General features: G+C 42.1%; 1 protein-coding gene across 2 annotated transcripts in view; it reads left to right on the top strand.

The window, feature by feature from the left end:
* LOC140454496 (mitogen-activated protein kinase kinase kinase kinase 5-like) overlaps positions 1–19,999 on the top strand; it is a 122,884-nt gene that overhangs the window by 84,301 nt on the left and 18,584 nt on the right. For both annotated transcript variants that reach the window (XM_072549295.1, XM_072549294.1), the window contains exons 13-23: positions 79–157; positions 2,415–2,470; positions 3,456–3,520; positions 4,298–4,342; positions 5,951–5,999; positions 10,027–10,228; positions 12,350–12,438; positions 17,654–17,695; positions 18,479–18,563; positions 18,732–18,811; positions 19,456–19,516. In XM_072549295.1, coding sequence (XP_072405396.1) covers positions 79–157; positions 2,415–2,470; positions 3,456–3,520; positions 4,298–4,342; positions 5,951–5,999; positions 10,027–10,228; positions 12,350–12,438; positions 17,654–17,695; positions 18,479–18,563; positions 18,732–18,811; positions 19,456–19,516 — 853 coding nt within the window. The remainder of the gene's footprint in view (positions 1–78; positions 158–2,414; positions 2,471–3,455; positions 3,521–4,297; positions 4,343–5,950; positions 6,000–10,026; positions 10,229–12,349; positions 12,439–17,653; positions 17,696–18,478; positions 18,564–18,731; positions 18,812–19,455; positions 19,517–19,999) is intronic.

Here is a 19,999-nt window from a genome sequence, read left to right as displayed (position 1 = left end):
CTATCAGTAATGAGTATCTGATGAAGCAAATGAGATACATACATCAGTTCACTCTCTGATCCTTTCACCTCTCCACAGCCGCCTCCTGCTGTCCCACGTAGGATTCACTCAACTAATCGGCATTCAAAAGCAGAAAGAACAAGCTCAGAAATAAAGTGTAAGTCTCAGTCTTCCATGAAAACTGATTCACCAGAATATCAGTTCTCTGCTCAGTCCTAGTTAGCAGTTTAGTTCAGCAAAAAAAAATGCGCATTATGTGTATGCTAAAGTTCACTCAGAGAATCTGAACTGCCACGACTATGTGCACTTTTATTTCCATGTTCTGGACTGCAGCTGTGAAAAGAAAGTGATCGAAGGGTATGTTGATGTGGTTAGATGAAGGGGTGGGAGGAGGATGGTATGGAACAAAAACATCACAGATCCGTTGGGTCAAATGGCCTGTTTCCATGCAATATGTTGTTTGTAATACTATTGATTGGAACTCACTTATTTTCTATGGGGTGGAGGTTTGGGGTGGGGGGACTTGAAGACTGACTCCTACCACTGCAGAGGCTTTATGGAAAGGCCTGCCCTGAATGCACATCTAAAATGCTAAGGCCCACAGGGTTGGAATACAGCCATAAATAAAGGGCATTTTCCTCTAGCAAGCCTTCCTCTTCTGCCCCCAAGAGAACTTGTAACAGCTCTCTTGCTGATCCTTATAGGGTAGTGGGACTAAGGTAGACAAGGAGTGGATCGGTCTGTTCTCAAACCATAATTTCCACATGGTAGTGGGATAGTGGTGGGATTACTGCAGTGCAAGGGAAGAATAAACATTTATCATGGTGGGAGGTTGTACTGAATCCTGATCAAAAGCTTCCTTCACCCAATTTGTGTTGTTAATTAAGAAAAAAATACAAGGTGATAAAGTGGTTTGTGGACTTCAGTTCAGGGTTGTTCCATGTGATGTGAAACTGTGAGATATTTTATCTTCTGAACAATTTGAAGAGAATTGTTTCCTCTGGCAAGAAAAAGAGGTCAGGAACTAGAATATTTTAAACCACTGGCAAAAAAAAATTGAAGACTTTTTTTTTAAACATGCTGAGTTAAGATGATCTGGAATGTGCTGCCTTAGAGGGCAGTGGAAGCAGGTTCAATATTTCCTTTCAAAAGGAAATTAGATAAATATTTGAAAAGGAAACATATCTAAGGTGTTCTGGAACAAGTGCACCAATTGGCTATCACTTTCAGAGAACTGGAACAGATATTATGGGCTGAATGATGACCTCCTGTGTTCTGACCGTATAATTAGATAGAAGAATGATCTGAAACCTCCAGCTCAGCTGTCTAGAGTCAATTCACTAAGCTCCCTTTAATAGAAAAATTGATGATTATCTGCAATGTGGGGTTGTAGGTGGCAAGAGCAAATTTCAACACATTAAACTTTTCACTGCTTAAATAGATGGCCCTAGTTGGGTTGGGCTGGGCGAATACCCCAAACGGGGAAGTTATGTGGTTCCATCTGGTTAATTTCTAACTGTACCCCTTTGGACAAACTCCAGAAAACCAAAAAAGGACTGACTCTGTCAATGAACACTTCATTATCAACCTGGTGAATCATAACGGAAAATAAGAGGGTGTATTCTGCATGGGGCAAATGGAGAACCAGCAGGAAATCAATGTTACTGGTCTAGTCATCCAGAGGCCTGCACTAATTAATTTGAGATATGGGTTCAAATCCCATGTTGTAGCTGAGGAAATTTAAATTCAGTTGATTGATAAATCTGGAATAAAAGGAAAATATTAAAGTTCCAGGATTTTTAAAAATCTAACATCCTTCAGGGAAGGATATCTGCCTCCTTTCCTGCTAAAAATTTGAGATTCCAGATCACAGTAACATGATTGTTTCTTGACTGCCCTCTGAAATAGCTGAGCAAGTCACTCAGGTCATGCGCAATTAGGGATCAGCAACAAAAGCTGACCTCACTCAGTCCAAAGATGTGCAGGTCAGGTGAATTGGCCATGCTAAATTGCCCGTAGTATTAGGTAAGGGGTAGATGTAGGGGTATGGGTGGGTTGCGCTTCGGTGGGCCGGTGTGGACTTGTTGGGCCGAAGGGCCTGTTTCCACACTGTAAGTAATCTAATCTAATCTAATCTAATCTAATCATACCCATGCCAACATTTTCAAACAAATACTCTCACATACTTAGGGCATTTGAAATCAGGCTAATTGTGGGGCGTTAGTTTAAACAGCAGTTTAAAGTGTGGCAACGTTTTTGAGCTTGTCACCAAGGTAGACATCTAAAACTTTGACCAGGTTTCAATGGCAGCTGCTGCAAAGCTCAGCAATGTTAGTGAAGGACGTCAGCATAATGAAGCATGACTAGCCTTTATGGATTTGTTGGTTTCTGACAACCTGACAATATTTTTACAGTTCACAAGATTCAGTTTGAACAAGCCATACAGAGGGAAGAATCCTGCCAGAATAAGGTGAGGCCTTCAGTGACCTTGGTCAACTTGGAGTCACCCAGCAGAAATTCTTCTCTACCTCTGACTCCCCAAAGTGGTACACTCAGCAAAAGGAACAGTTACTGTGAATGGAGCAATGAAGGGGTGCATAGAAAGCAGAAACTTGTGTTTGTATAGTGCCTTGCAGGTTAGGAGGTCCCAGTATGCCTTACAGCTAACAAAGCATTCCTGAACTGTTGTAATAGGGAAAATGCAAGGGCCAATTTATTCATAGCAAGATCCCGCAAACACCAAATATGAAACTGGCTGTTTTTGATTGGGGTACAAATATTTTCCCAGGTCATTGGAGCAACTCACCTGCTCCACTTAAAAACAGCACTGTGGAGTTGTTCACCTCCTTCTGGGAGGGCAGACGTCAATGGGTTGGACCAAAGGATCTGTTTCCATGCTGCAAATCTCTATGACTCTATGACATGGTCTCAGTTTGGCTTCTCTTTGGAAAGACACTACCTCCAACAGCGTGGCAGTCTCTCAGTACTGCCAGCTGGGGTTTATAGTCAGGTTCCTGAATATCTGATGTGGAGGTACAAGTACTAAACATTGAGCCAGGATTGATTTGCTTATATGCTACCCCAGATTGTTCTAATATGTGTTATGTCCCCTGTACAGCTCAAAAGGGAAGCAGGTTTGAGAGGGGGAGGAGGTCCTCCTTATACCAAGGGTGAGTGACATTGGTATTGACCTCACAGTCCAGATTGACCCTATCTGACCCCACACAGTGCAATATGATTTTAGGTAACTATCCATCCCTCTTTTTGATTGCACATAGTCTGTTTTTTTCCCTGTTGTATCTAAATTGATTGGTTGCCTTGACACTCAGTCTGACTGTGACACAATCATACTGGTTCAGGTGTCCTTCCACTAGTAACTGAGGCAGTCGAGTCAGGGACACAAGTATTGTAGAATCAGATTATGACTCTTTGCTGAATTTATTCTTTTCATCTAGGATCAATCTGTGGACCAGAATTCAATGTCCTCACAAAGTGTGTCTGTTTCTGGGAGGAAGGACAGGTGAGTCAACCATCTTCAGCATGGCTACGAGTCATTCAAAGAAATGACTGGATGTGCATGTTTGTGTCTGTGTGAACATGGAACATGTGTATTTATGTGTGTGAGCATGGGGAGGCAATGGCCTAGTGGTATTATCGCTCAGCTGTTAATCCAGAGACTCAGGTAACATTCTGGGGAATTGGGTTTGAATCCTGCCACTGCAGATGGTGTAATTTGAAATCTGTAAAATCTAGAAATAAGAGTCCAATGATAATTGTGAATCCAATGTCAATTGTTAGAAAAACACATCTGATTCACTAATGTCCTTCAGGGAAGGAAACTGCCATCATTACCCAGTCTGGCTCTTAACTGCCCTCTGGGTAATTAGGGATGGGCAATAGATGCTGGCTTGGCCAGTGACGCCCTCATCGAATGATTAAAAAAAAGTGTGTGCATGAGCTTATTTGTGACTGTCTGTTTATCTGTTTGTACACATGTGTCTACTCTGTGTACGTTTATGTGGATATTTATGTTTATAACTATGTATAAATTCATGTGTGCATGGTCATGCTTGTGTTATGTGCATACAAAGGTCTTATGCCTGTTCACATGTATATTGACATGTTCACATTACTTGTACATTTGTGTTTCTAAATGTGCATGTTTACCTGTATGTCTATATATGCCTGTGTATTGCTGGTGTTGGAAAGGGCACTGATGACTATAGACAGGGGAAGGGGAATCCTATGTGACAGAAATAAGCAAATAAAACTCATGGCTGATTCTGTTTATCTGCAGGGAGAAGCAATCGGATTCAGATGATGATTATGATGATGTTGCTGTGTAAGTGGAAGCTCCAAAGTCAAAGAGTCTGGTGTCCATGGCAGAGTCATTAACTGATCACCTTCCCCATTCAAATAAGGCAAATCAAATTCTGACAGTGGAGACTGGGGGTATCTGTTTCGGAAATGCCAACTGTAAATGTCTTAGCTCTAGCAACCTCTGCTAGGAAATCACAATTTTGACAATCCCTAACCAGTTTTAAACATTCAGGACTCCAGGTTGAAAATTGACTCTCCAATGCTCTCTGATGTTGGACGTAGGCTGAATAGTGGCCTTGCTGGCTGACCTGGAGCATTCACCATTACCCCAGTTGCTACAATAATCATTAAAACATTCAGATGTTTGTGTTGCTTTCCTTACTCATCTCTTCTGAAATTTACCACCAATTGACTCTATCTGGACACCACAATTCTTGACCTAAGTCTAACCTGTGAAATGGTCAAGTCCAGAGGGTAAGACTAAAGGTCTGTGTTGCCAATGGGGTGATGCCAAGAGCAGGAAGCTAACTTGAAGTGAAGAGGCTGTGGATTTGGCTCCAGGAGCAATGTCATTCCCTGCCAGGAGTGGCTTTGGGCACATGCCCTGAATTCTGGATGTGGCCTTTTCTGACACCCCTTCTACACTGAATACATTCTTCTCTTAGTTCAAGAACATCTCACTGCATCCATCTTTCTTGTGGGTGGAGTCTGCCTCTGTGAGGCTTTTCTAGTCAGGTCTCGGTGTGTACATGTGTCCCAATCTGCTTTTTTCTGTATCTTTCTGTCTCCCTCCATTAGTCTTAGCCTGTATGTCTGTTGGTAAGGAGTTTCAAAGATCAATGGGAAATGGGAACTGGCACCAGCTGGTTTGTAATTGTGCACTGCCTACTGGTTTCCGAGTACCATTTGTACCCCACTCCTGGACAAGCCCATTTACAGAAAATGAAGATTGGATGTGCAATGGTCACCTGCTGAAGTAACCGGTATCTGGTTAAATTAATTAGAAAATCAATGATCAAGAGGTTGACTGGACCCCACAGCATCAGGAGATGCAAAACTGCTTGGAAGCTGCACCCCAGTTACAAACTAGGTGTGCTTCAGTGTGACTTGACAGTCAACAGCCCACTCATCCTGCTTACACAGCTACAGCTGTGGGCTGCACATCTTTTCTTGTGAAGTCCCCGATGCTGAACCAACAGGTGGGGCCATTCTTAAATTCAGAGGGCACCTTAAGATGGCTATACCCTTGCACTTACCAAGCTCAAGGTCCTTTTGTATGATGGAATAGCTTCCTGTTGGTGATCCAGCTTTTTAAGAAACAAAGTGCGACCTCTAGCCACTATTCAACCAGTTCAGGAAACATTGATTTGTGTGACTGCTGCTGGCTCTGTGCAGGGTCAGAACACCCATGTTTTCCTGAGGTCAGGAACAACACACAATGGAAAATGTACCTTCTCAATCTCCATGTAAAGGCTAAGTTTAACATCTTTCTCTAAAATCTCATGAGCTGCCCTTGTGGATGTGACTTATGTCTGGGCCTGTGTGACACATCACTATGTCAGCACTGTGGTGCATGAGTGGGTGTGTGCGTGTATTTTTTGAGTTTAATCTTTTTCGCTGATCTATGCAGGCTGATGGGAACGCTACAGGATGATATCCCTCCACCATTACCCCCCAAGGTGAGTGACACTTGGTTCTCTCCAAATCCCTTCGGGAGCTAAATATGAGGCAGCGTTGGGGGATGAGAATGGTTGGAAGGGTGAAGGACTTTTGGGAAAAATTCAGAACTGAGCATTTAAAATGAAGAGTAATTGTAAATTCCAATGTGTAGTGTTAGATATAAATGGAAAACTGCCTTTGCAGTTTAACTGTTAGAACGTTCAAGACTGTTTGGGAACTCAATAAAATATTTTACACTGTCTGGTGATTTACCATTCATTCACCGATGAATCACCCAATGTAGCCAGCTTAATGCTGTCAGGAAGAAGAGGGGAGGCTGTGCCAACTGATTTAGACCTGACTGGCTGCTATCATATTGCAAGTTAAGCTAAGAAATATAAATAAAATGTTCTTTTTCTCGGAGAGAATGAAAATCCTGAATAGAAAAATCACAGCATTTCAGGAACATAGAACATTGACAAATACAGTGCAGAACAGGTCCTTCAGCCCTCATGTTGCGCTGACCTGTAAACTAATCTAAGCTCATCCCCCTACACTATCTCATCATCATCCATGTGCTTATCCAAGGATTGTTTAAATCTCCCTCAAAAAATAGTGACCTTAATTCTGTACATTTTAAGTTTCTTATGGATAAAGATAAGAGCAATCCTTGGGTGAAAATACTAGACCGGGAGAAAGATAACTATGACAATATTAGGCAGGAACCAAGAAATATAGATTGAGGGAGACAACTGGGGCTGAGGGTAAATTCATATCTTTCATGTAGAAATCTTTCAAAGAACAGTTAGAGTTCAGGACTAGCACGTTCTTGTGAAAGTGAAGGATAAGGATGGCAAGATTTGGGAACTTTGGATGACAAGAGAAATTGAGAGTTTAATCAGAAAGGAAAAGGTAGCGTGTGTAAGATTTTGGAAACTGAAGACAGGCAGAGCCCTCAAACAATACAAAGAAAGCAGGAAAGAACTTAAACAAGGGGTTAGGAGGGCTAAAAGGGCCAACAAATTACCTTGGCAAACAGAATTAAAGAAAATCCCAAAACTTTTTGTGTCCATAAAGAGCAAAAGGATAGCTAGGGAAAGGGTTGATCCATTCAAGAACAAAGTAGGGAATTTATGTGTGGAGGCGGAGGAAGTGATTAATGAATATTTTGCATTGGCATTCACAAAGGAGAAGGAAATGGTAGGTGGTGAATCCAGAGTGGGATATGTTGATATTCTAAGGCATGTTGATATAAGAAACCTGTTGGGTGTGTTGAAAAGTATTAAGGTGGACAAATCCCCAGGATCTGATTGGATCTATCCCAGAATACTGAAAGGGGCAGGTGTGAAAATTGCCTTGTATGAAATCTGTGTCCTCTTTAATCACAGGAGAGGTGCCAGAAGACTAGAGAACAGTCAATATTGTTTAAGAAACAGTCATTTGTTTAAGAAGGACAACTGGGATAATCTGGGAATTTACAGGCCGGTTTGCCTTAAGTCAGTGGTGGGGAAATTGCTGGAGACTTTTAGGGACGCGATTTTTTTTATTTATGTATGTATTGATGACAGCATGGCTTTGTGTGTGGGAGGTCATACCTCACAAATGTGATTCAGTTTTTTGAGGAAGTGACAAAGATGGTTGAGGACAGAGTGGTCAACTTTGTCCACATGGACTTTAGCAAGGCCTTTGGCAAGATCCCTCAAGGCAGAAGGTGAGGTTGTTATGCAATCTGTGAGAAGCTGATAAGATGGATACAGCTGGCTTGGTCATAAGAGACAGAACAGCAATGGGAGGATGTTTTTCTGATAGAAGATCTGTGACCAATGGTATTCCACACAAAGCAGTGCTGGAACTCCTTGAGAAGCATTAACATGTAGAGAGATCTAGTATTACAGGTCTACAATTCTCCAAAAGTGACAAAGCAAGTGGATAAGATGATCAAGAAGGTGTATAGTAAGCTTGCCTTCCTTGGTCAGGGCACAGAGTATAAAAATTGGCAACCCCTGCTGTTTGAAATATATATAAATCTTCTGGAAGAGAATGTAGGTGGTATGATGAGTAAGCTTGCTGACGACACAGGTTAGGGAGCTGTGGATGGTCAGGAGGCTCAGTGGAGGACTTGGGTGGAGAATTGGCAAATGGAATTTAATCTGGAAGGTGACACATTTTGTAATGCGGGGGGAAGTGAATGGCAGAACATTTAGAAGCATTAACATACAGTGGGATCTAGTTTTGAAATTTTCAATTCAATCCCAAGTCTCAACCTTCTGGGTTCCAAACTTCTACCATCCTGTTGTGAAGAACTGCTTCCTACCATCACCCCTGAACAGTCTAGCTCTAAATTTTAAGATTATGCCCTCTTGGTCCATTCTCCTCCTGCACCATTAATTGTTCAGTGTGACCAAAAGGAATGATCACGACTCGGTTTTCATTCATAGAGTCATAGAGATGTACAGCATGGAAACAGACCCTTTGGTCCAACCTGTCCATGCCGACCAGATAGCCCAACCTAATCTAGTCCCGCCTGCCAGCGCCCGGCCCATATCCCTCCAAACCCTATTCCTTTACTTTTGACATGTGGTTGGCATTCTGATTGCCATGTGTAGACTGTATTGGAAACATCCTGGGATGTAGGCCCCTTTTTGGACCATGCACCCATGGAGATGTTTTTAGAGCTGAACTGCCTCTTTTAGGTCAGACCGAATTCCCAAGATGCAACCATCCAGAACCAAGATTTAGCTCATCACCAGTACATGCAAAGCAGTGGTCTCTAGGTGAGGATCGTGGTTATTGTATACATCCTCACCCCCAAATCCCATCCTGGATGTAGTGTGGGGTAAATGATCCAGTACAACAGCACATCAGAGCAATTCCCATTGACATAATGCCTTGTGCAACTCAGCAACTTCTCAAAGTAGTTTTGAAGTGCAATTGTAATGTAGGAAATTTGACAATCAATTTGTATACAAGAGCCAGTAAACAGCAATGTAGACTGCTTTTAGTGATGTTGGTTGAGGAATAGTTGTTTGGCAGGATACCAGAGAGAATGCCCTGCCTGTTTAAGACAGTGCCATCATCTCTTTCATATGCATCTGAGTGCAGATAGGGTGTTGTCTCATGGGAAAGACAACAGCTTTGACAGTTCAGAACTCTTGAGTTACATAGACACGGTCAGTTTACATCATGTGCTTACGCCTTTGGGTTTTGAACTCACGAGTTTCTGACTCCAGACTGAGACTGCCACTCTCGCTGTCCAGCTATTCTTGGGCTACCTTTGTAAGAATGATTCTAATGATTTGAAGGGGGTTTACTTACCAGGTTATTCCATTTTTGAGTAGGGTCTTCTGGGGCAGTGGGTTGCAAACATGGGGCAGAAACTCTGGGTTCAAGTCTTACTTTCAGATTTGATTGCCAAGGAAGTTGGTTGATTATGGGTGGCACAGTGGTTAGCACTGCTGCCTCACAGTGCCAGTGACCCGAGTTCAATTCCCGCCTCAGGCAACTGACTGTTTGGCATTTGCACATTCTCCCTGTGTCTGCGTGGGTTTCCTCTGGGTGTTCCAATTTCCTCCTAGGTTAGGTGAATTGGCCATGCTAAATTGCCATAGTGTTAGGTGAAGGGGTAAATGTAGGGGAATGGGTCTGTGTGAGTGCCTCTTTGGAGGGTTGGTGTGGACTTGTTGGGCCGAAGGGCCTGCTTCCACACTGTAAGTAATCTAATCTAATCAAGCTTATAAAATTCCAATATGCAAGCAGAAAGAGCGGCAGAGTTTCCTGGTCAACCATACTGCAAAAGGCAACAGTGAACCGCTGCAATCCTTTCCCCATATGCATGGGTGGATCCAATGGAATTCCATGATTGTCAATGCCCAATTAGAACATGGTACTGTAAGGAGAAGGAGGCTGAGACCATTTCTGATCTCTCAAACAGTCTTTTGTCCTTTGCTGACATCCCCCCATGGAACATCTGAGTAGAGGGAGTCACATTTTGACCTGTACCTGATCCCAATGATTTGAAGCATTTCCCTTTTTTATTCCCACTCACAGCCAAAGTTCCGGAGCAGTTCTGAGGACAGCATTCCTGACGAAGAGAAGATGAAGACCGTGGACCATCACCCACATTGCCAGCGCCTGCCGGTCACGCTGGTCCGGTGCTCCAGTGGCCCATCGGCAGCCAAAGCTCCCAAACAACCCTCTCTCGGAGGCTCCAAGAGCCCAGTCCATTCTGCTGTCAACAGCAGTGGTTCAGGTATTTTGAATGAAAAGGATTTCCATTAAAATGCTAAAAACATACATTAATACAGTGCCTTTAACATAGGAAAGCAACCCCTGTCTTGTCACAAGAGTGTAAATTCAAACAAAACTAATATGAAGCCACATAGGTGGCATGGTGGCTCAATGGTTAGCACTGCTGCCTCACCATGCCAGGGACCTGGGTTCAATTCCAGCCTCGTGTGTCTGCCTGCGTTGAATTTGCACGTTCTCCCCGTGTATGTGTGGGTTTATGCAGAATGCTCTGGTTTCCTCCTACAATCAATGGATGTGCAGGTTAATTGGATTGGACATGCTAAAATGCCCCATACTGTCCAGGGATGTGCAGGTTAATTGGATTGGACATGCTAAAATGCCCCATACTGTCCAGGGATGTGCAGGTTAATTGGATTGGACATGCTAAATGCACCATACTGTCCAGGGATGTGCAGGTTAATTGGATTGGACATGCTAAAATGCCCCATACTGTCCAGGGATGTGCAGGTTAATTGGATTGGACATGCTAAAATGCCCCATACTGTCCAGGGATGTGCAGGTTAATTGGATTGGACATGCTAAAATGCCCCATACTGTCCAGGGATGTGCAGGTTAATTGGATTGGACATGCTAAATGCCCCATACTGTCCAGGGATGTGCAGGTTAACTGGATTGGACATGCTAAAATGCCCCATACTGTCCAGGGATGTGCAGGTTAACTGGATTGGACATGCTAAAATGCCCCATACTGTCCAGGGATGTGCAGGTTAATTGGATTGGACATGCTAAAATGCCCCATACTGTCCAGGGATGTGCAGGTTAATTGGATTGGACATGCCAAAATGCACCATACTGTCCAGGGATGTGCAGGTTAATTGGATTGGACATGCTAAATGCCCCATACTGTCCAGGGATGTGCAGGTTAATTGGATTGGACATGCTAAATGCCCCATACTGTCCAGGGATGTGCAGGTTAATTGGATTGGACATGCTAAATGCCCCATACTGTCCAGGGGCATTTTAGGCATGCCAGAAATAGGGTAGGTTCTGGTTGGGATGCTCTTCAGAGGGTTGGTGCAGACCTGATGGGCCAAATGGTCGTCTTCTGCACTGCAGGGATTCTCTCGGAGATGTTATAAATAAAATCAGTAAAGGCTTGAATTTGAACATTACTAAAAGGAGACTAGAAGCTGAAGATGTGACAAATAAACAAACGATATTTGCACCCAGAGGAGGTGTAAATGAGAAAAGCAGAACTATCACCAATAAATTGTTGAGCTTGATGTTGAGTCGGGAAGGCTCTGGAGTGCTTAATCAAAAGATGTGGTGCTGTTCCATTGAGTTTAATATGAATGGTAAAGGAGGCCAAAAACATGAAGGTTGGGATGAAAATGGGAGATTTAAATTGGCAAGTGATCTAAAGGTATTAGGACAAGTGGTCAAACCTTTGGTCAGAGAGGTAGGTTTTAAGTAGTGTATTAAAGGAGGAGGAAAGGATATCGGTGCAGAGAAGTTTAGGGAGGCAACTCCAGAGCTCAAGGCTGTGAATGATGAAAATCAGGGATGAGAAAGAGATCAGAATGAAAGGAACACCGATATCATGGAGGGTTGTGGAGTAGGGTGAGTTTGAAGAGCTAGGAAGAGATAGACCCATGGGGTTATTTGTAAGCAAAGATGAGAATTTGAGAATCAAGTCAATGCTTGATTAGGAGCCAATGCACAAGAAAGGAACAGGACTTGGTTTGTATTAGGAGATAAACAGCTGACCTATGATAAGTTACAATTAATTAAGGGGTGGAAGATGAATGATTGTTACAAAGTGAGACTAAGTATTAGTGAACCCTTCAGATTTTCTGAATTGCCCAAATCCTTCACAATTAATGGAAGTGTTGAAGAATGTGAGTGAAACTTGAACCCCTTTATCCGACTTGGGGGGAGATGAGAATGCAAACTTCCATAACCAAAAGAAGAAGCCAGATATAGCACCCTCTGCTCAGTGCCAGCCCAGCTGTAATGTTGGGGTGTATCAGAGGACAATCCATGCTTCAATGATACTGAGAGACCTCTAGGTTTCTGGATTTGAGCGACACAAGTTTCACTTCTGTGATTTCTGCTTTGGCAGATCCCAGCAATTGGACGAGTCACTTGGCCAAGGACATTGGAGGAACGCCGCCAGTATTACCACGCAGGAAAGAAAAGAAAGACAGACCGGTGAGTTCCAACATTGTAAAGCACATTAGAGGTAGACTGACTGTGGTATGATCCATCACCAGTGACTTCTACTTCCCACTGCCTCCATCAGGATTTTGGCCAAGATGTTGGAGCATTGTAGCAATATCAGTTTTCCACATTTCCAAATTCTACAGAGAATTACTCAATCTTATTGGAAAAGAGCAGAAGTGTCCCTAAAACTATCTCCCCCTCATCAAGGAGGAAGGACTGAGAATTCAGCCTGATGTTCTGGAAACTAGGAATCGGCTATTGGAATTTAAATTCAATTAAATATAAACATCTGGTTCACTCATAGCATCCTTATCTCATCTGGCATGAACATGACTCCCAGCAATGTCGCTAACTCTGAATGGCTGTCTGAAACAATCTAGCAAGCAACTTAGTCCAAGGCTGATAAGAATTGGGATCCTCCCAACAAGGGGTCAAAATATATTTTCTTCTGTGGGCTCCTCTTGAGATTTGCAAGACTGCATATGACTTCTGGGAGCTACATTTTGGTTTACAAGGCCTCCCTTTCCATTATAACTGTTGTCTTCATTAGATGATGCATTCATAAAGTAACATTATCTTCTGTATTTATGTAGACATATGGAATATTTGAAATCACAGAAACACAATCAGAAGAATTTATCAATATTCCCAATAATCACCATTGCTCCATTAAACTTAAAGCCACAACACACAAAAAGCATTGATTTTTTTAGTTGGGTATTTAAAAATAACAGGCATGAGTTAGCAGCAAATGCTTTCCTTAAAGAAAACAAAATTATCACACACTTCTAGGGACCCAAGAGTCATTATCTAAATACATTTTCTACAGACTGATTCAATCGCAGCTGGACAATTGCACGTTGATTGTAACAGTCATTGCACCTCAAGTAGTTCACAGGATGTAAGATTCTTTAAGATGTCATAACACATGAACGCAAATCTTCATGATATAAAACTATTCTGTAATAAATTATGGAATTGTCCCTGTTCATTGTTATGCTAGTTTTTTTTCCCTTTCATAGTAGCTCCTGAACATCTGCAGTCTTAGGTTTGAGACGCCACATTTATTTATAAGGAATTCAGAATGTCAGTGACTTAAAGTTGTCCTGCTTCACAGTTACCTGAGTGTTCCATTGCTGAAAGATTTAAAAATGCTCTGTCTCCATTGCAAACCCTGTCTTCATTTTAGATATCCCCACTCCTTTTTTTCTGATTCCTTACTTCCCTTTCTGCCCTTCCTTACTTCCCTCCTCTTTTTAGCCCCTCACTTTCACCAAGCTCACTCACTGCAGTCCAGCAGCTTCACACTACCCAGACTCTGCATCCTTACCAATTCTACTGCCTCCAACTGGGCCGCACAGCTGGATTTCAAAGCTCCTTTGAAGCTCCTTGGATGCTGCCTTTGCTGTGCTCTTCCAGCACCACTAATCCAGAATCTAGTTTCCAGCATCTGCAGTCATTGTTTTTACCTCTTTGTTTCTACCCAGCTTCCTTTCCTGTCCCTGCAGCTTCTGGCCTCTCCTCCTCCAGCCTAGCAGCCAGTTCACTGTCCACTCACCTTCTCAATGCTCTTCTAATCCCAGGTTGCTCCTTCCCACATTTTCTCACATCGAGCCTATTTGGCAAATATCAGAGAGGGGACTAGCCTTTAATTGGAGTGCCTGGATGAATCCTAATGGTCTAGGATGCAGGCATTAAACTGTCTTGTGACACAGTGGATTATTTTCACCTTTCACACACCAAAGAGGGCTCTTGTGAAGCGGTATAGTGTCCCCTCCTTTGAGCCAGGAGGCCTGGGATTAAGTCTCATCCCCTGCTGTGATTAGATTAGATTAGGTTACTTACAGTGTGGAAACAGGCCCTTCGGCCCAACAAGTCCACACCAACCTGCCGAAGCCCACCCACCCAAACCCATTCCCCTATGTTTACCCCTGCACCTCACACTACGGGCAATTTAGCACGGCCAATTCACCTAACCTGCACATTTTTGGACTGTGGGATGTGCCATAACATCTTTGAACAAATTGATTTGAAATAATCTACTCTTTTAAATATGAAATAAATTACCCTCAATATTGTCCCTATCAACATTCCCAGGATAGGGATAGCACGAGGTTAGAAGCTGAGTAAAATTTCCTTCATTGTTTTGAACTGAAAATAAAGCTTCCTCTGCACCCTCCCTATCAAATACGTCCAGGACTGGAACAGCTGGTTAGCTTCAGAGTAAAACTGCCTCTACACTTTTAAACTGAAAATAATGCTTCCTGCACGCTATTCCCATCAAACATTCCCAAGACAGGTACAGTACAGGATCAGATTCAGTAAAGGTCTGTCTTGACTATCCCCATCAAACACTCAGGGACAGGGACAGCACATGGTTAGATAAACAGTAAAGCTTGCTCTGCTCTTTTAAACTAAAAGTAAAGCTACCCAACACTGTCCTAATAAACACTTCCAGGACAAGGACAGTGTGGATTGAACAGAGTAAAGATCCCTCTACTCTTGTAAAAAGAAAGTTTAAAAAATAGTTAAACAGCTGGGGCACTGTATCAAAAAAAATTACAGATTAACAGTCAAACAGAAACTTACTAAATTAAAATAACATCATCCGGAATGATGATGTACCCTAGCCACTGCAGTGTCCACACTGGTCTCTAAATGACTCTATCATGTCAGTGAACACACCATGCTCCTTCCCCAGGGGCATCCAAGTGAGGATGTAACCCCGAAAGAGGGCCAAACAGTCAGGAACAATGAACCCCATCCATGGCCCGCTGCTGGGACCTGTAAATAGCCACTATGACCAGGCCCAGGAACAGACCCATGAGAAGGCCCTCTCTCTTGACCGCCTCTCCATGCACTGGGTGGAAATTGAAAATATCTATAATTGGAGGAGCAGAACTTCCCAATTCTGTTCATTGTACTCAAGGGATAACTTTTTTTCAATTGGTTGCCCCACTATTGATTTTTCCAGGGTGCTTGGGGCAGTTTTGGTAGCAATTCACTATCACCCCACTGCTTTCTGTGATTTTCGAGCATTGTCCCTCCACCTTGCCTCGGGGACCAAGTATGCTGGGGTTAAATATACTGTCTTTGTTTTTTTGAATTTTTTTTTAAGGACCTTTGAAATACTTTGCAATGTTACTTCCTCACTAGAAATACTTCCCTAGGAGTTTCCCTTTGCGGTTATGAGTATGAGGACTTGCTCCTTTGTAAACATCATAAGAAACTGCTGTTCTGCCAGCCATCTCTGAACGGTGCTGCTACACCACTAGTGATAACATGTGTTGACAACGCTGCCATTTGACAATTTGTGGTACAGCAGGTTCAGATGTAAGGAGCTCTCTCTTGTGGTGCAGTAATAGTGAATCTACCCCCAAGCTGGGAGGAATGGCTTCAAATCCCACCTGGTCCAGAGGTGTGTAATAATATTGCTGAACAATTTGATCAGAAAGGTAGGTTAATGAGAAAGCAAATTGCAAACTTAAAGATAACAGCTTTACGTTTGCATGTTTACACAAGTGATAAGGCAATGAAATTACACGTGTGACGCAGATTTGGTCTGATCTTGAAATTAAGCTGACAATCTTAATGCCAAGCACACAAGCAGCCTCCATATCCAAACCAAACTGCTAATGTTTAGATGCTGTAAGGTGCCCATAACCTAACCACTTTCACAAAGTGTTTTAAACTAGGAATTACATGACAGTGAACATGTTAACGAAAAAAAATATTTGCAATTCTCTCGTACCTATCACACCCATATGGTCCTAAAACATTTCTCCAGTCAATTATATATTACCTTTTTGATGTCTAGTCACTGGTCTCACTTAAGAAATGCATCTGGTGATTTGTACACTGCACTAACAGTGTAAAAATAAATGTATGATGATAGTTGAGAGAAAAAAATACTAGACAGGTCAAGGTAAAACTCCCCAGATATTTACAAAAGAATACATTTTTCTACCTATATTAAATGGAGAGTCGGACCTTCGTTTAACATCATTTCTAAATGAAAGCATCACAAGCTGTGCAGGACCAAACGAAACAGCTATGAGTGGGACTTAAACTCACTTAGTTCTGAATTCAGAGAATGAATGACACAAATAAGAAAACTAACATGTAGAACCCATTCATAGTCTTCAGCTGTGTTTAACTGCTGCTGTTATGCATGTGAAGCTGAAAGATAAATTCCACAGTTAGCAGTGAGGTGAATGAGTAGTGAATCCTGTCTACAGTTGGATCCTGCTCTCACTCTGAGATTAATATTTATCCTTCATGCAACATGACTAATGAGAGCCAATTTAGTCATTATTTAATTACAGGATCTTGCTCTGTGTTGATTAGTTACTGCGTTTTCTACAACAGTAAATATGCTTTACAAATTTACTCACTCAATGTAAAGAGCTTTGTAATATTCTGAGATCATGAGAAGAGCTGTAGAAATACAAGTTCCTCATTCCATCTTACATAGCATAAGAAATAGGAGCAGGAGTAGGCCATCTGACCCTTCAAGCCTGCTCCGCCATTCAATAAGATGATGGTTGACCTTTTTGTGGCCTCAGTTCCATTTACCTGCCTTCTCACCATAACCCTTAATTCCTTTACTGTTCAAAAAATTATCTGTCTTAGCTTTAAAAATTCAATGAGGAAGCTTTCAACTATATCACCGGTCATGGAATTCCACAGATTTACAACCCTCTGGGTGAAGAAGTTCCTTCTCAATTCAGTCCTAAATCTGCTCCCTCTAATTTTAAGGCTATGCCTTCTTGTCCTAGTTTCACCCACCAGTGGAAACATCCTCTCTATTTCTATCTTATTTATTCTCTTCATCATTTATCTGTTTCCATAAGATCCTTCCCCCATTCTACAGTGAGGCTTGAATGTAGAATGTATTTACTCCAAGCTGAGTCTTATTGGCTTAGCCAGGGTCATGCTGCCATCCGTCCCCAGTTTGCTGTTTCGTCAGGATTGGGCACCAACAAGCTCAAAGTTTCAGATCTATTCCTCCTCCAGATCCTTTTATGGGTACTGTGAGGCTGGAGATTCTCACTTTCCTATATTGAACTTCCTTTCAGTGGCATCACTTTCAGAGGAGAATATAGAGTTATGGGGGTGGGTGTGGAGAGGAGGTTGTGGTATGCTGCTGTCAGAAAGATGGATATAGGTGGACAACATCAAAGAGAATTCTTTTGTCTCTCAGGTACCTCATGACATTGATGTCCTGTCAGTTCAAAGAGTGCAGGTGAGTGACATTCAAAAAGATTATGTCTGTGGGCTTTTATGTGGAAGGTTGTTGAGTGAGGGAAGGAGAAATTTTATGTGTGGAAGGAGGATAAGAAAGGGGTGCTCATACCTGTGTAGGGGGCATGTTAAAGGGAAGTGTCTCACTTCTGTGGAGAGGGGAGAGACAGGGTCTCACTCCTTTTGTAGAGGGGAGCAGGAGAGGGAGGATCTCATTCCTTTCTGGGATTGAAGGTTAGAGGGTTTTCCCTGTATAAGAAATCTGGAGCGGGGGTCTGCATGGTTGGCATTACCATGGTGAGGTCTAGAATTGTTGGTTGGAGGTGGACATTGAATCTGTGGATTAGGCTCCACACCTTTAGGAACAGGCTGGTGAAGATGGCTGGGAGATTGGTACTACTCTCCATGGGGCTAAATTGTGATATCCAGGGTTTGACTCAGCCCCTGTGATGGGATATGTATTTTGAGTCTTTTATATAAGGCTCATTAAGTCAATGTGGTTGCACTGAAACATCAGCAAATATTATTATTTAAACAGCAATGTGAGTAGCTCAAATTTTGATCCCTCCCACTCGGGAGGTCATTGTCCAACCCTTGTGGTCTCTGTTTGACCCTTGATTCCTGCCGCCTTTATTTTTCAAGCAAGGCTGGTACAGTTCTCTCTGGTTTGTGTATTGGTGATTTTGAATCCAAGTGGAATATCTAATCCAACCCGCACCTTCAAATAAAATCATCGGTTTGTGTTGACCCCCTCCCTGTGTCACCTGGAAATTGTTTGTTTCAGGTGGAGGTTCCATTAGTGAAAGTGTTTAATGGCTGTCCACTGAAGATTAATTGTGTAACATCATGGATACACCCCAACACCAAAGGTAACTGCTCACTGTTTCTATATAGGCTGACATATTATAACAATACTGGAAATGACAAAGAGTAACAGGCTACAGCAATGTTAGGAGTAATAGTGAGTTACATTGAATTAGCTGAATTGGTAAAGTTCAGTGAAGCTGTGGAGCTCTAACTGATTATTTATTTTGCAGCCAAGCACTTGATATTGGGATCAGAGGAAGGGATTTATACCCTAAATCTAAGTGAACTGCAGGAAGCCATACTAGAACAGGTGAGATCAGATTGGTGTACTCACTGCCCACATACGCATGTGTAAGGCACACTAATGTTATCAATATATGATAATATTAATTCACATGCACATTGTATCGGAGTATTAAATATGCATATTATGTTTTTCTGTTATCCATGTACAAATGTCTGCATTTAAACTATGTGCATTTTACCATTGCATTGTAAAATACCATGTTTTTGGCCTGTGTACATGCCTCCCTATGTACACGTTACCCAAATGTGCCATTGTTTGTGTGAATATCATTTATCTGTCTGCGTTTTATTGGTGTGCATGCATGAATTAACAGTATGCCTGTTCCCCACATTTGCCTAACATCTGTGTGTATTATTTGTGTATTTGTGTTTGTCTTACCTCTATGTTTTTCATGTTGTCATGTTACCTGTGTCCTTGTAACCCATTTACTGCCTGTGTCTGTGTGCTATGTTTGTGAGTTACCTGAATGTATGTGCTATCTGTATCAACTTGTTACTTGTTTCCATATGTTATCTATGCCCATGTGTTATCTGTGGCTTTGTACTAACTATACACATGTTTTACTCATCCACAAGTTACCTCTCATGTAATAACTTTGGTATAATTGACTCTTCCTGTCAGTTGAATCCCAGTTTCTTGTTTCTCAGTTGTATCCAGGCCGCTGCACTTGGCTCTACGTCATCAGTAACGTATTAATCAGCATCTCTGGTAAGAAAAATCCCGCCCTGAAGTTTCAGTCAAATTAATATTCTTAAACTAGCAAAGTTTGTGTGTGAAACTGGAATATATTATGAGTTGTGTTCATTCTCAGAATCTCATCCATCATTAACAAATTAACCAGCGTGATTCAGAATAATAAGGAGCAGCTGGGGAGATAGTGGTGTAGTGGTAATGTCATTGGATTAGTATTCCAGCACCTAAAGTTAACGTTCTGGGGACATGGGTTCAAATAATGGCAGATAAAATTTGAATTATTTTAAAAACCTGGAATAAAGAGCTGGCCAAACAGCAACCTCACAACAATTATTGATTATCATTTTAAAAAAATCATCTGGTTCAATCAACTGAATGAAACACAAACAAAAGGGAACAGAATACCAAATAACTTAACCTATCCGAAAACCCAAAAGATTATACCATCTTAATGATGCTGTTCCAAATGCTTGCAACAACATCCCTTGGCAGAAAAGG

This window comes from Chiloscyllium punctatum, chromosome 29 (genome assembly GCF_047496795.1).
Source record: "Chiloscyllium punctatum isolate Juve2018m chromosome 29, sChiPun1.3, whole genome shotgun sequence".
Taxonomy (NCBI): domain Eukaryota; kingdom Metazoa; phylum Chordata; class Chondrichthyes; order Orectolobiformes; family Hemiscylliidae; genus Chiloscyllium; species Chiloscyllium punctatum.
Note: the sequence above shows the minus strand (reverse complement) of the source record. Positions and strands in the feature narration are given on the sequence as shown.